This window comes from Parasteatoda tepidariorum, chromosome 5, assembly GCF_982258835.1.
Source record: "Parasteatoda tepidariorum strain Cologne lab strain chromosome 5, Ptep-v5.0, whole genome shotgun sequence".
Classification (NCBI taxonomy): Eukaryota; Metazoa; Arthropoda; class Arachnida; order Araneae; family Theridiidae; genus Parasteatoda; species Parasteatoda tepidariorum.
In genome coordinates, this window is record NC_141759.1 from 36,759,943 (window position 1) to 36,777,422 (window position 17,480).

General features: G+C 28.1%; 2 protein-coding genes across 5 annotated transcripts in view; one reads left to right on the top strand and one right to left on the bottom strand.

Moving 5' to 3' along the window:
* Positions 1-238: 238 nt before the first annotated feature.
* On the bottom strand, positions 239-5,886 carry LOC122271079 (uncharacterized). 2 transcript variants are annotated; one of them, XM_087163677.1, is made up of 2 exons: positions 5,758-5,886; positions 239-2,951 (listed from the first exon to the last, which is right to left on the bottom strand). In XM_087163677.1, exon 2 carries the CDS (start codon positions 2,490-2,492, stop codon positions 1,461-1,463), a length of 1,032 nt encoding a protein of 343 aa, XP_087019803.1. In that variant the 5' UTR covers positions 2,493-2,951; positions 5,758-5,886; the 3' UTR covers positions 239-1,460. The 2 variants fall into 2 exon arrangements, with proteins under 2 accessions (XP_087019803.1, XP_087019802.1); XM_087163676.1 differs by having other exon boundaries at positions 5,567-5,843.
* Positions 5,887-6,056: 170 nt separating this feature from the next.
* Positions 6,057-17,480, top strand: part of LOC107452429 (protein zer-1 homolog) — a 36,417-nt gene continuing 24,993 nt past the window's right edge. Inside the window, exons 1-3 of one of the 3 annotated variants that reach the window (XM_087163673.1) lie at positions 6,057-6,447; positions 15,348-16,405; positions 16,907-17,071. In XM_087163673.1, coding sequence (XP_087019799.1) covers positions 15,423-16,405; positions 16,907-17,071 — 1,148 coding nt within the window. In that variant the 5' untranslated portion in view covers positions 6,057-6,447; positions 15,348-15,422. Of the gene's footprint in view, positions 6,688-15,347; positions 16,406-16,906; positions 17,072-17,480 lie in introns of all 3 variants that reach the window. The other 2 variants (XM_087163674.1, XM_087163675.1) reach the window with 2 other exon arrangements.

Here is a 17,480-nt window from a genome sequence, read left to right on the forward strand (position 1 = left end):
TAGGTTTGGACCCTGTAAGTATAAGTGTCATGCTGCTGCTTCTTATAGAGCAGCATTAGCTCGAAAGGTTAAAACAACTATTGATGGAAAAAAATAGTCTTCAGGAATACTTTCTGAGTAAAATTAGCGAGTCATTCAGCTAACTGTGAGGGGGAAATATATTTTATATATCTTGTTGATTATAACAAATTAGTGAGCAAATCTATTCTTCAAGATAGGTAAAAGTATAATCATGGACAGACATAAAAATATTTTTTTATTCAAGTATTCATTATTCACAAGACATAATATAGTTATCTATAATAGCAATAACATTTCATAATATAAATTAACACAACTTACTTAATTTTAACTACTTCAATAATGCTAAATTTGGATTTGGCAAAATAATCATATGACATAAGAGTATTATGCATTGATAAAATATTTAATTTCCAGTTTAAATAATAAGTATTAGAAAAATTTTACTTTCATGCTATATATTAAAATTCAATTTATAACAGGAAAAACATGTGGTAAAATAAGAATAAATCAGATCAAAGTATTATTATTTATTCAGGGTATTACTTATTCTTATCTAATAAATTAGATCACTATCAGACTCTGTTTTCTGTAATTTTTCTGTGCTGCAAAGCAAAATGTAACAAGTTGAATACCTAAAACTATAACTACAGTGTAACTTTATGATTTTTTAAAATAAAAATATGAGAATAGGGTTACTGAGTAGAATAAAGAATTAACATGACTATAAGCAGTTAGATTATATCTCAAATAAAACCTCTTATTACTTTTATTATAGAACGTACAAGAATATTTTTGATCATTAACATAATGCCAGACTTAGATAAAATGAAAAACTTTCTGCAAAAAACTTTCAAACAATTTATTTACTCTTATAACTAGTTTCAACTCTTTGACGCTCCCTAATTTTGACAAAATTTGTTTGAAAATCACTAATTTTTTTAAAAGTATTTTAATTTCTATAAAATACCAGTATAAATTTCTTTAGATCTAGCAGTTTTTTGAAGAAGAAAACTAATTATTGGCTTGTTAAATTTCCTGTTTTTATATTATAATCTGACCGTTCTTTTTTTAATTGATGATTAGTAATTATTAAAGAATTTTCCATAATGGTGATAAATTTTCCGTATACGGTGTTTGTGCATTCCTATAAATTATGCATATTTGTTGAGTGCATATGTGAACATTTAGATTACTTTTATTTGGAAAACTTTTATTACATCTGCCACAAGAATGAAGTTTTTCACAAGCATGAACTTTATTATGTTTAGTTAGATTACCCTTATAAAAAAAACTTTTACCACAGGTACTACAAGAAAAAGGTTTATTAACAGAATGAATTAAGTTGTGATTAGTTAAAGCACTCCTCTGCGAAAAACTCTTACTACAAATATTACAAGAGTAAGGTTTTTCACCAGTATGAATATCACTGTGTTCAGTCAGATCACTCGGTTGTAAAAAACTTTTGTGACATACACCACAAAAAAGCGTTTTTTATTAGTATGACGAAGAGTGTGATAATTTAAACGCTTTTCGTGAGAAAATTTTTTACTACATATATTACAGGAATAGGGTTTTTCACTGCTATGAGTTCGATTATGAACAGTTAGCTGACTCTTCTTTGGATAACTCTTGTTGCAAATACTACAAGAATAAGGTTTTTCATGAATATGAACTTTATTATGTTTAGTTAGATCAGTCTTAAAGAAAAAACTCTTACCACAGGTACAACAAGTAAAAGGTTTTTCAACAGTATGGACTAAATTGTGATTAGTTAAAGCACTCCTCTGTGAAAAACTCTTACTACAAATACTACAAGAATAAGGTTTTTCACCAGTATGAATATAACTATGTTCAGTCAGATCACTAGATTCTAAAAAACTCTTGTGACATATATCACAAAAGAAACGTTTTTTGTTGGTATGAAGAAGATGGTGATAATTTAAACCCTTTTTGTGAGAAAAATTCTTATTACATATATCACAAGAATAGGGTTTTTCACCAGTATGAGTCCGACTATGAACAGTTAGCTGACCCTTCTTTGGATAACTTTTATTACAAATGCTACAAGAATAAGGTTTTTCACCAGTGTGAAGAAGATAGTGGCTTGTTAAACTTTGTTTGGTAGAGAAGCTTTTATTACATATACTACAAGCATAGGGTTTTTCTCCAGTGTGAGTGCGATTGTGATTAGTCAAATAACTGCTCCTTGAAAAACTCTTATTGCATATACTACAAGAAAAAGGTTTTTCACCGGTGTGAAGAAGATTGTGATCATTTATGCTAGTTTTGGTAGAAAAACTTTTATTACATATACCGCAAAAATAGGGTTTCACGCCAGCATGAACCCGTCCATGGTTAGCTAAGTATTTCTTCTTTAAAAAACTTTTAAAACATATACTACAAGAATAAGGTTTTTCATCATCATGAACATTATTATTTTCAGGTAGGTCACTGTTTGATAAGCTCATATTTTATATACTACCACCCTGTTCTTTGTTGCTTGTAGCTAAATTATCTTTTTACATAAAATTAAAGAGTCAAGTTTTTGAAGGATGGACATTACTATAAATAGATAAAATTAATGTTTAGTAAAGCTCTAATTACTATGATACAAAATATTTTTACAGAATGAAATAAATAGTTTGTGGAGAGTATTAATATTACTATTTCTTATGTAACAAAGGCAACAGAAATATGTAAATTAGTATGAATATATCAAAATCATCATACAATGGAATTAAAAAGTGGAGATCAATGAAATATTAATATTAAATGCCTATTAGTTAATGAAGATGATAAGCCTAGTTTCAGTTATTCAATGTACAAAGAAAAAATTTCAAGGGCATCCTTTCTTTTGGCTATTCATCTAAGCTATCTTCAAGAACCATGAAACAAAGAACAGTGTTTTCAATTTTAAATAAGCAATCCTGAAAAAATAATGAATATACATTTTTATATTATTGCATATTAAACAAATATCTTTCATAACTAGTAAATATCCAAATAATGTATCTTGGCAATAGTTTCCCTCACATAGTTCAACTAGTATTTAAATTCATAAATCATGAAAGTAAGTTAAGGTATAAACTCACTTTCCTGACTCTTTGGTAAAAATGAAATTTTAAAATTTAAGTTTGCTGTTGTTAAGTTTGAAGAAATAAATTATAATATTTACTGCAATTAAATGAGCTTTTTCAAGTCATTACAAATCAAAAAGATGTTAAAATCAAAGCTGGAGTCTGTAGTTGAACTCTTCAACCCTAATTTTGAAAGAGATCTTATCTTACATAAATGTCTTAGGACAAGAAGATTTTTAGTCAATGTTCATGAACTAGATAACTAATAAAAAATAATACACTAATTCATTTACATAATTTTTTTTCAATTAATTCTGCAGATTAGTCAAATATATTTGGTTTTAAAATTTTTAAATAATAAGATAAATTATTAATAATTCACTTATAAATATAAAATAGTTTCAACAATTTTCTTTGTTCTTTTTGAATAGTTTAATAAACATAACTCAAAAAATGCCAAATTTGTTTGATTAAGTTTCAGTTTGCAATAATTGTTATATATTTTTCCCAGTTAATTATGAATGTCAAAACATATTTGACTAAAGAAACTTATATGAATATGACTTATTTTAAGTTATTTGAATTAAATTTTAATTAGTAGGAGTCAGATTTAGATAAAACTTTCCGCTAGCAATTTATATTAACTCTTTACAGCCAGTTTCAATTTGTTCATCATGGCTTAATTTTGACGAAATTTGCTTAAAAATCAGTTTTTTTTTTTAAAGTGTTTTAATTTTTAAAATACTTAATACTGATTATTATATAAATCAGCATATATTTCTTTAAATTTCACAGTTTTTTTGGAGGCATAAAACTAGTTATTGATTTAACAAATTTTGTGTTGTTATATCTGTTGTTGTTGTTAATTTACATTGCACTAGAGCTGCACAATGGGCTATTGGCGACGGTCTGGGAAACATCCCTGAGGATGATCCGAAGACATGCCATCACAATTTTGATCCTCTGCAGAGGGGATGGAACCCCCGCTTCGGTAGCCCGACGACCTGCACGAGAAGTCGAGCACTTTACGGTGTTAGAACAGTTTAACAAGGACCAATACCGCACACCCTTGGTCCTTACGCAGACTAATCCAAGTGGTCACCCACCCACACACTGACCGCAGCCAGTGATGCTTGATTTTGGTGGTCTGCTGGGAACCGTGTCTTAACAATCAGTCCACTGCGGGACATTGTTATATCTAAATTTTTGATAATTTACTGTGGAGTAGATTGTGGGAATTTTAACAGATTTTATTTTCATAATGAGCAACATTAAAAAACTTTCGACTAACAACATTTGCACCTTCATGTATATTATGCATATTTGATTGGAGTGTAGCGAATTCACCGGCTTCTACAAAATTTTCTTCAATTCTGCTTTTATAGTCGCAGTTAAAATTGCAATTTACTGCATTTGTTTTATACTTTTCAGAATGAATAAGATTTGTTATAAATTGTTGCTATAGTGAAAGCTTTGACTAGAACTATAATAAGTATTTATATTTATTCACAAACAAAAAAATAAAGTTTATTTTTTATACGTACAAGAGAACACTAAATTAATCAACTTTTATTTACATATTTTGTGTCACAAACATTAAAGAATAACATTTCAATTTCGTATAAATAAGATCAAAGGTGTAAAAGATGGGTCCACCAAGGTAAAGTATTCTGTCGTTGGTTGCTTTTCATTATTTTTTTATTTGTGGTAAAATTTTTCTTTCTGTAATTTTTCTTTTACGCACAGTAAAAATTAATTTGTTCTTTTAAATTTGGAGAAAGTTCAATCTAGTATCATTTCTTTTTGTTGCTTACATACTTTAAACAAAATAGCAAAGCTATCAGTCAAGAATCTGCATCCTCAATCATCACACATTTTTATTTCAAACAATAGTGTAAATTCAAAAGAACCAATACAAGACAATTTAAGTCAACTGCGCTATTTATTTAAGAAATTCGCAAACAAATCTTTTTACAACATTTATAAAATGTTAACATTAAATGTTGGAATTTGGAGCATTCCCACCCCTGAAAGCTTTGCCATGACAACACTGAATAAGATGAAGTTAATTTCAATTAGATTTACTTTTGAGAGTAATATAAACAGGATAATATCAAATTACATTGAATTTCAACAGGCTTACACTGCACATTACAGAAATAATGCTCTGTATTAACAGAAGGAAGTTAAAAAATTTCATCTAAAGATGTTTAAAAAATTTAAATATGTGCAGGTTTTATTTAAGAAAAATACACACTTTAATAAAAACTTCATTTCATTTAATACAAAAAAAGTTTTATCAAAAATACAAATAATGTTAATATACTCTATTCCTACCAACTTTAGATATCAAATTTCTACATAATAAGAATTTGGGAATAATTCAAAATCGCTACCTCATTTTGAAAACTAATTGTATTTAGAATGATGTTTTAAAAAACTGTTTAGTGGCCACTAAATCTTACCGTTAGTTTGAAGAATAGTTCATAAAAATAAAAAGCTCCAGCAGACTAAATGAATAACTTATATTAATAACTTGTTTATTAAGTTTTTTTAATATTATAGTAAATACAATTCACTCTCACTATTTAACAATTTTTGACATTCATCGCTCGTAGATTCCAGTGAAAAAAAAAATAGTTTTAACTGTACCTACACTGCATCTATGTACTGCATTTATGTCCAAAACATCGAGAGTATTTGTTTACTTTTTCAAGAAGAGTTCTTTCGGTTTGATGTGACAGGAGTAAAGTTGAGATGAGAGATAAGCATATTCTGTAGGTTATTCTACTGACAAAAATCCTCTGATTTTTCCTCTGAAAATCTCCTTATTTGCTTCCAGGATATGAAATGGCTATTGAAATTTCTAGATATAATATAATAATTCCCTAAAATGTAGAAATAATCAGATATTCAATTTTGCTGAGAGCTTTTCCTGCTCCGCAGCCTAATGTTGAGACAAATTTGTTCACACTGCATTAATCAGATTCTAAACGTAGTTGCGTTTGCTGATCTGATTCGTTCGAAGTGGACACATGTTTAGTAGCAATGAAAAATTTTTTTTTTTAATAGTTTTTTTTGTTGAAGATGACTACCGATGAAACTCGAATCTCGATCCTAAATCGCTTTTTGTAAACAAAACATGCCCTTTTTTCCCTGTTAGAATTTTCGTCAGCTTGACTATGTGAAATATATTATCTGGTGTTTGGTGTCGAATGTAAAATAAACTTTTCCAAGAAATTGAAAGTCTCTCTTTCTAAAGATAAAACAAAACAGAATTACGTGAAATCATGGGCTGTAAAGGAAATTGCTGTCAAGCAATCTATTAAATAAAACTATTTCTCTGGTTCGTTAAATTAATGTTTTCTAGGGTATTCATCCTTTTTTTTTCTTCTCTAGTTAAAGTTTCTAGAATGATTTTAATAGCATATTATATTGGTTTTTTATGCAAATAAATATTTGAAGAAATTTTTTTTTTCTGTCTGAAATCTTCATAATTAAAGCCATAAATTTATGAGAAAAATTTCAATTAAATCTCCATTATTGCTAAATTAGAATGAAAATTTCTTTGTGCTGCCACTTCAGTGTAAGATTTACTCTCTACAGTTTGTTTTAACTTGTAATATTATGTTCACTTGCAGTATAAGTAAATAAATTCATCTTTAAGAATTTGATAATGTCTTGGTATTTACAAGTATCTAGTGTTATGAATGCTTTTATTCCAATGTTTTTGGAGATAGAATAAGTTAAACTGTCTCTGCAACTCCTACTTATATAGAATGGCTTTAAATCAATCAGTTTATCAAACAAACCAAATAGCCAATTGGAAATTGCCCAATTCATGCAAGGCCAACGGTAAGAAGATCGGGGTGATCGAGAGAAAAATATCACAGACGGGAACAGACTTGAAGTTTTACCACCTTTAACCATCCTTCGGCAAACATAATCAAATATATATTATTTTTGTTAAATATTTTTGTTGTTGTCTTGAGCATTGTAGTTTATGTAAACACGTACCAGTATGGAAATATCCTCACTACCTGTTATTGGAAAGTTGTTTAAAATATTGTGCTTCTCTAACAATATAGTAATCTATACCTTGCTTTTAAAATAACTTGAAAAATGCTCGAAGTAGTGTTCAGTGTTAACAAAGATGCATTGAGATTAAAGAAGCTTACTCAAACATAAAAAAACTCTAGACCTAAAAAAATTAACTGTGATGTTACAAATATAGCAATAATTTTTTCGCCAAGTTCAGGAAAATTATTTTATTAAAGTTGTTAGAAGAAAGTTGTAATGACAGTTACTGATATTTTCTCCACAAAAGTATTTGTTTAAAAATAAGATATAGGTAGATAAGCATCAAAAAGTAAAAATGATAGGTTCTCTATGTATCTTGCTGTAAATCAATGTGATAAAACATTTACGCTTTGGCTGAATTTTTTCTAGCTTTCTGCATCAAATCTTACTAGCACTAATGTTTTTCTGCAAGTTATTTTCAATTGTAATAAATACAGTGAATTCGCGATAACTTGAATCTGATAGGACTGACGAAAAACTTCGACATATCGGAAGTTCAACTTACCGTTAGTTTCGGTTTTGGGCTTTCAAAATATTGTCGGATTATTTATTTAATGCTTATTAATTACAAATCTTCTAAATGCTTACAATATTTAAGATCATTTTTTTGACAAGCCATTTACGATAAGACTGTTTGAAACACTTTATGATATCCTGGTCCATCGACTGCAACTTTGCTGTTGTGTTTGGCGGGAGAAACTGCGGGTTTGCTGCTTTCAAATTAGGTAGATCACTATGCGCTGTGCATTTATCTGTAAAAAGTATCACTTTTCTTTTTTTTAGCGAAGAATTTACGATCCAATTTTCTTACAGTCTTCAAATAAAAATGATGTCATCCAAAACTTTTTGCTAGACTTGTAATCCAAAGGATGAGTTTTTACATTCTTGAAACATCGGGGAGTTCGGTATTTTCCGATAACAAGTGAGGGCAATTTCTCTGTCCCAGACGCATTTCCTTCAACTAGGACAGTCTAACGTTCCTTGCTCATTTTATCCCCTGAGCATTTTTCATCCTTAAACATCATAGTCTTATTTGGAAGACATTTAAAAATAAACCCATATCATCAATATTGAAAACATCATTTTAACTGTATCCTTGAAGTAAATTTGGTAACATTTCATTTAACCACTGCTTAAATACTTCAAGAGGGACAGCTTTAGCTCCTCCATGAAGAGTGCGAAAGACATTGCGTGTGTTGCAAAGGAAGGGGCAAGATATCAGCTCTTAGGTTTTTTTTTCTTGCTTTAAAAGATCCCAAAAAAAAATCGAGTTAAAGGGAGTAAAGTTCGAGTAATCGAGAATAATTAACATGACATTGAAGATAAAAGGGTCGGGACCCCTTAAAAAAATCGAGTTATAGTAATATTCGAGTTATCATACTTCGAGTTATAGCGAATTTACTGTATATATGTAACCAATTTGTAATATAATTAACCAAAACAATTAGTTTTTATTAAAAAATTCCTACATGTCTAGAATAAAACTGTCTATAAATTATTTTTAATTGCATAACTTAGATCTAACTTTATATAGGAAGTAATCTTTTTAATAATAAATAAAACAAATAACTTAATCTTTTAAAATTCAATAATTTATTTTAAAATAGTTAAAAGTGAATAAAAAGAATTAAATTTGTTAAGCCTTTGTTTCCATTATTAATAACGTTTAAAGCATCTTTCATTTGATCTTTTTATTGATCTTTTCTTCAAATCTGCAGTTACATGCTTAAAAGTTGTTACCAAACATTTGTTTATAAGTTGTAGAAAAGTTTCTGAAATTGTTAGGAATGTTAGCTCAAAACTTTTTTTACATTTAATGAGCCCTTATTGGTCTTGGACTGAGGCTGTCTCATTTTTAATGGTTAGATGGTTTTGTTTTCAAATGAAATTTTTCTTTTCTTGCTGTCCTAGTTTTTTTTAATGCTACTTTTTTTTCATGGAAGATTATTTTTATCAAATTAAATAGAAAAGTATAAAATAATAAACAGTTGTTTTTAAACACGAAAATAACATTAATAAAATTTAAAGAAATGAGAAAAAAATTTATCACTATTTTATTACTACCCTTTTTTATATATATGTGTATATACAGTACAAAGTCTCATGTCCGTTTACCGGAAAAGTCTCTTTCCCAGACACTTTTTAACAATCAAAATAAATAATATTCTTGCCCCTTTTCAAAATAAATTATTATTATCAGGGACGTAGGTAAGGGGGGTGTTCAAACACCCCCCATTGTACAAGGCAATTTTTTTTTTAATACTATAGATAATTTTTCCTTAATTTTAGAAAATGTTTAAATATTTTATTTACTGAAAAAAAAATGGAGAATTCTCATGACATTTTATTTTGAGGCTTTTATTAGTCTGTAACAGAAATAAAATAATCACTACTGCCTCTTTGCTACCCATTCATCAAAAGAGCAATAAACGCTTTTCTACAGTGATTAAATTAGATAGCATCCCTTTCCTCATTGATTTACCACCCACAAAGCTTCTCCCCTCAGAAAAGTAGCCAGACCAGCTCATATTACTCTAAGGGAAAATGTTCTTCGTTTCTTCCAATGAGTTCTATCTTATCTCATCTACTTTTTAAAATATTGGCTATACACAGATCCTATTTACGGTCATAAAATGCATGCCTCAAACTAAGAATTCTCTTGGATTTCTAGGACTGCATATACATGTTTTATTTTATTTTATAACCGTCGTTGAACAGCCGACCCAATTTCATGGGTTTACGACTACTTACGTTCAACTCCGTAGCCTTGTAATTTTGAACCAATCCAGAAGACAAGGAAACTCCTGGATCAGTACCCCCAGAGGTATTGATTTGTTGCATATACATGTTAACCTTTTCAGGACATAAAACTTCCTTGGCAGTTTTTTCGGTCATTCTGTCTGGGAACTTTGTCTTAGACACTCATCCTAAAAGCACTTAGTATCAGATTTTGTTTTTGTTTTTTTGTTTAATGTAGCATTTCATTTAAAATTTCTTTTCATATTTTCTTTCTGATTAATTTTTATTTGTTAATTTCATCCGTTAATTTTTAATTTGTATTGTGTAATTCTGTTCCTCTAAATAAAACGTGATCTTTTATTGGCTATAAAAATAACTTGAATCAAAAATATTGGAGGTAAGCAAATACTTGTATTAAATCAAGCTTTCCGCATATCTGTAACATTTATAATGCTTTTATATTTCAGCATATACATAACATTTAAACTGTACAACAAATAGATCTATTTAGTAAATTTGATTATTCATGCATAATTTTAATTTTAATTCCCAATTTTTGTTCTCATTTTATGATTATGAAATCTGGCTAAAAATCTATACTAAAAATTGAAACAACTTTATTATAATTCAGTCAGAATTGAAATATCTATATTACATTTAATTTTATATTGAAACACAAAAATTTCATAAATGAATAGCTGAGAGCAATTAATCATTCAAACTATCTTAGCATAAATTTGTAAGTGTAACTTAAAGTTTAACTATTTTTTTAAAAAATTGAAAAAACTTTCTATTACTAACTTTCCTTTCTCGGGATCTTATTGCAAGGTAAGTTACTTATGATATTGACAAATTTTTAACGATAATACTTCATTGCATAATCAAAAGTGGCGATATATGTAACAGTTTTATAAAATTAAAATAAATGTCAACAAACCTTTAAATTATGATAAAAATTACTGAAATTGTTAATTAAAAAAAACAATTCAGTACTTTCTAAGAATGATTTAGATCAGCTAAAATAGTTTTTTTTTTGTCTACCTAATTTCGTATATATTTATAGCAGAGTCGAGACCCCTTTTTCTTTAGCTATTATATGCATAGACCTTGTGAAGAAATCTTTAAAAAAAATATACGTCAACTGAAATTTAGTAAATAGTGAATATTTTATCCAAACGTAACAGATTAACAGGAAACCTTTACATTCACTTAATAAATAATATCAGTTTAAATTAAAATATCAGAATAGTATCGAACAGATTTTAATCTGTAATGAAAAAAATTAATAACCAATAAGAAATTTTTCGTAATAATAAATTCAACGTAATTCATAAATTTTCCGTATAATTAAGATTGTGACAACATGCTCTGAACTAAATAAAAAATAAAAATTATGCATATGGTTTTCTTTAATTTTAAATGAATCAAATGAATAATTTTATGTTTAACTTAGGAAAATTTTATTAAAATTCAGATAACTTAAAAACGAATCACAAAACAGATATGAAAAATTTATCATTGCAACTGCATTTAATTTTTCATAAATGATCCCAAAATTTTTATTTGTTAACCATAATCTTGTGTAAACAGTGTAAGCAAATAAAATTAGCAATAATTACGCTGCACTAAACTAAGTTTGACGCTGAATATAAAAAGAAATGAAGTTTAACAAAAGAGTTAACTATCTTACAAATACTACTTTAATTCCAATTTGTTTAATTCCAAATTGAAGAGTTTGAATATATTTTATGTTTTGACTTGAAGTATTCAACACCTTAATTATGATTTATCGTCAACACAAACTAATGAAAAAAAATCTTTGTTTAGCAAAATATTTTAAGATTATTAAAAATGTAAGGGGTAACATTTATTTCTCTTAAAAAAATAAATTTTAAGTAGAAATTGCTTTAAACACATAATGCATTATACTGATTAAGTAACGAAAACTTTTTTTTAAAGTCAACAAATTTAAAAGAATTAATTGTTTCTCTGATATTTAAATTTAATTTAGTGTGATTAGTAATTCTTTAAATGTTGAAATGCCCGCGGCCACTCTATCGAAATCCAAATTTTATAGTCCGTGATCTTACGAAACACGGATTTTTTTCATTCAATGTTTATTTACAAAATATTATGAGGCTTTGTAAATTTGTATCAATTTTTTTTCCTTGTGCTGTATATCTTTTGTATTTATTAATAATTTTTTGTTACATTATTAAAGTTTTACACCCTCTATTTAATAATGTAGTTTAACAGGATATTATTGAAATAAACAAAAAGAAAAATTTGTGCGAAGATATATTCATTTACCGACTTCTCCAAATGTACTATATATCTATGAGTAATTTTCGTTAAGTGCGACAATTTAATATAACTGCCATTGAAATCTGATATCATAGAATAAAATGACAATTTTTTTAAAAGTTTATTTAACACCATTATTATTAGCTTTTTGGAATGATTTTACACATTGTCATTTTCCTGCAGTCTCTAAATAATTAATATACTATGATTAATATAATACTAATATAATTATAAATAATTAATACAATACTAATAACTATATTATTCAATCTGAGTTGTTTAATAAAGTCTTGTGATTAATAACACAAAGACTAACTAAAAATGAAATGGAACATGGAAGTAAAAGCTATAAAATTATAAATTGTTATTTTTCTGGCACTTGAATGCCAAGGAATAATTGGAAACTGCTAAATGCTTGCTTATTGTACACTGTTCTCTATAAGTTATAATGAGAGTTACTTTAATAAACGAGTATTTTTTATTTTTTTTTAAAAATATAGTATTCCAATCCAAAGGGTTAAAAAAAATTCCTATGCGTCGTATTTTCTGAAACTGATCCATATATTCTACTTCGTAAAGAATTCATTTTTTTATATATTATTTTGTCTGCTTAAACGCATTATAATTTGCAGTGAACAGATGAATTTTAGACAATAACGGTGGTTTTGTTTTAATGATCTTTTTATTTGAATTTCGCTTTTCTCCCAATCGAAGGGAAGCGATTAACGACGTTTATGGCTTGTCTTTATTTAGATCACTGGTTGTGATTTTTATCATTTAAAAGAAGCTTACAGTGAAAACTTCTGTATTCAATTATTTTATCCAAACCAAAAAGAGTTTACTTGTATGTATGTAATTGGTTTAATTAAACTGCATCTAGATAATAAATTCCTCAATCACAAAACACCCCCCATGAAAAAACTATACATACGTGCTTGATTATTATTATTATTTTTTTTTTTACCCTTGCGATCTGCAAAAGTATATGCAGGGATAAGAATTATTTCTTTTTTCCACCATAATATGAAGAAAAAAAATAGATGATATGGAAATGAAATCCAGCCTTTAACTACAGTGCGATGAAAATCTATCATTTTTTTCTCAAGTCTCCCATATAAGAGGATTATTACCAACTCTTAATTTCAGGGTGCTCAAAAATTTCACATTTTGAAAAAAACTGCAGATTTGAGGTGAAATTGTCATGGCTAAAGCAATTCATTAAGTGATTATTTAAAAGCACAATTCAGAATTTTCGGATTGTAATAATATTCTATTAAAAATTAAATCAAAATTTTAAAAACCTTGTGGAAATCCCAAACTGTTGAAAATGTGATCGATGAAACCATGTGCTGAATAAAATCGTCCTAAACCAAGTGAGGAAAAAAATTGTCAATGATTGCTTGTGCAATTCAAAGTTCGCCGCATGATTAATATCATATAAAAACATTAAGATTTTAAAAGCCAAGGAAAAATCCGTTTTAAAATCTACCGATAAAAAAATATGATTGTCAAAGCAAAGCGGATTCAATGTAGAATCTTCGCTAATCGAGTGGATCAAGAAATGATAACTAACTAAAATGCATGATTCAGAATTTGCTGTATGTTATAATGGCATATTAAAATATCAAGATTTTAAAAACCTTGTCGAAAAATGTAATAAAAGGTGCAAAAATAATGCAACAACGCAAAACATTTGGATTTATTTTTTGTTGAATTAAATTGACGTTAATTATCGTATACTTTAAATTTTTATTGAATAAGGATGTTTTGATGTTTAATTTAAATACATACAGAAAAATCTATTTTCTGTACATAGCGAAGCTCCGATGATTCAGGATATGGGACTTTCCTCTATATGTGTGTGTATATATATATGAGAAAAGAACTATGTATAGAGAATACATGTTCTAATACTATCGGTTATATTCTCATGTTTTTTTTTTTTTTTTTGAAAATCTCATTCTACCTTTTTTTGCCTTTTGCAAGTCATAATTATGTTACAAAAAAACAGGATTTTTAAAATCATGTAATCCATGACAATATAACTGCTGAAAAGTGGATCAATGTCTAAAGCAAGTAGATTTAGACGGAATTTGCATATTGAAATAAAAAATATATTATTTTAAAAAATAGCTGGATTTTAAAAGTGAATCACTGACAATGACTTTCAAAAAATTAATTAAGAAAAAAGAGTGAAGTGATTCTGCCTCCGGGTATATTTATATATTATTGCATAATATATTTAGTGCCATGAGTGTTATATGTTCAATAAATGCATAAAGTTAAATCCTTATCAAAGCTCACACCTTTCAATTTAAATATAAAACTATAGAGACTAATGCATTTGCAGCGTCTGTCTACGTTTTTCTGAAAGGTACCTATTTTGTGAAAATTTAGACATAATTTGTGAAAAATTAAAAATTATATTAAAAAATCAATACAAAAACATGGTAAAAATATAGATTTATCGTTTTTTAAGGGATACAAAAATAAAATTTTAAGAAAAAGTATTTTGTGAAACTACCGTTTTTCCTAAAGTTGAATTTGTGAAACTACCGTTTTACCTAAAATTGAATTTGGGAAGGTACCGCTATACTGTAGTAAATTCGGCCTGGACAGACCCCTGATTTGTTACTCATTTTTCTGTATTACATTACAGATTTTATTTTCATTAATTTCACCCATCTCTAGTTTAAAGAGCAGATTCCTTCAGGTCTTGCGACCTTTCTATAAACGAGTTTAACTGTTCAACTTTTTATTTCTAGAGCATATTTTCACATCGTATTGGTATTTCATCATACCAATTAGAATCGTGCAACAATGCCAACCACAATTTTAAACATGCACAAATTTAAAAATTTTTTTGTAGAGGTTTGCTCAGGTGTGGCTACAAGTTACTTCCTACGAGTTGGTCCCCTTCTGTGGTACTTTTTTTAGTTGAAATTCTATTTTAAAAAATCAAATCGTCAAAATTAGACCTAAATAGAATTAGACTTCAAACATTTGTTGAGAGTTTCATGTTTTGTAGATGCATGATATTTTTGTCTAGTTTTGTCTAATTCTTAATTTAGTTATGTAATAATTTAGATTTTATGCTCCTAATCTGTTTTAATTTTATTTCAGGTTATAGGAACTCTGAAATAACTTCAATTCTCTATGTACTGAAGTATATGGTGGCATCTATTTAGAAATTTTTTAATGGCTTTTCGTGATTTTCCAACTGTTTGGGTTCCTAACAGTCCAGATACATTGCTTGATATTTCTTTGTTTAATTGTTGTAAAAATCCTCTCACATTTTGCACTTTTCATCCAAGCTTAGGCTATAGACTGCGTGAGGGATTAGCATTACCTCAAGAAATATGTGAACGCATGCTAGAAGTATGCAGGACACAGATGTGTGATGATGACTTTTATAAATTTATCAGAATATTTGCTGACAGTCCAACTCGCCTTCGTCATGTCGACCTGCGAGACACACCTGTGAGAGACAGTGACCTTGTGGTTTTTCTATACCACCCTATTACTGAGCTCAACCTAAAAGGTTGTACGAAATTAAATCGTGGTGCCTTGAAATGCTTGTCTAAATTTAGTGGGAGTTTGCAAACTTTGATTTTAGGATCAAATCCTGATCTATTTAATGATGATGATATTCCTGCTGGAAGTTTTGAAGGTACTGCTAAAGAAGACACCTCATCAAAAACTAGAAGAGAGGATGTTCCTTCTGGCAGTTTAGATGGTTCATTTAGATCATCTCAGCTAGCTCAAAAATTAGCCCATCATCCCCAAATAGCTCTGCACCCTCAGTTAGGGTCTTTTTTCAATGTGAGGAATCCAAAGTTAACTGAAGAAGACTTTTTTAGAGACTGCATGAGGATTTGGCTGACAAAAGATGAACCAAAAAAAGATGAAACTTTAAAACTTCTGGATAGTCTTCCAAAGTTGACTTCTTTGCCAATGCTGCGTAAACTAGTGATACATGAACTGACCAAAACTGGGAAAAGTGTAGAATTTTTGCAAGTTATTAAGACAACTAGTCGGTTAACTCATCTTGATTTGTCTCATAGCAAAGTGTGGGGTTTTGAGTCTTTCGTTAATCATCCTTTGCTGTCTTTGGTTTTGTATAATGTTAAAGATTGTATTAAAGATTGCTTGCCATCAATTTATCTTATAAAAACTATTAGGTAAGTTTATTCTTTCTGCTTTTTTAAATTATTGAGTTTTGTTTTAGCTGATCTGGAAGATAGGATACAGCTTTTACAAGCTTAGAATATTAAGTTTTCTTTTTCTTTATGCTTTTAACTGTAAATGTTTTTCTGAAGTTTGGACTTAAGTTCAGTATTTTTCTCTTTTTAATATTGTGTCCAGTCTAGAAAATTTGTTTTAATAATATTCAATAATTCATTACACCTAAGGTTCCAATATATTTTTTTTTTTTTTGCTATGGAACCTATCACCTTTTGGTGAAATCCCTACTTCATTTTATATAATATATTGTCCAAAAATATCAATTTCATAAGTTGTCATTATGCAACATAGTTCACATTAATTCACAAATTAACTATATTAACTTTTGCATAAACATAATTAAAACGAATGCTGATGACTTAAACTTCTATAAAAAATTATATTATTTTTAAGTAATTGGTTAAATGCAATGTTTTTATTATGTGATTATGTTTTAGGCATTTGGATATCTCCAGTACAGAAGCTCACACAGTGAAATATGAAAATCCCAATCAGGTTTTAAAAACAATTGTTGACAATTTAGTGAATTTAACATCACTTGATATATCTGGCACAAATTTGGCTGGGAAGGGAACTATTGAACGATTTCTAGATTCTAAAAGGTAAAAAAATTTATTTTTATTTTAATAGTTATAAAGTTTGATAATATCTAATTGTGGGTTGAACAGTGAAAGTTGCAGCTAATAATTTTTATACATTCTGTCCGAAGATTTTTTTGGTGGCAATAAATTTTTAGCAAAACTCATGGCTTCAAGTCCATCTAACCAGACAGCATTATGGTTGAACAGAGCAAAGGTAATCTTTCAGTAGTTTATATGCTCACAACTGTTGGTCAACACAGCAATTAACAGGTTAGAATAGAATAGTATGAGAAACAGACACCTAGTCGTATTTATCTTGTGATCTAATTTACATAACATTGATACCAACAACCAAACTTTTAATATTAACTATCAAGAATTACTTGGAAAAATAAATGTATGCTAATTATTTACAAGTACAGAAAAATAT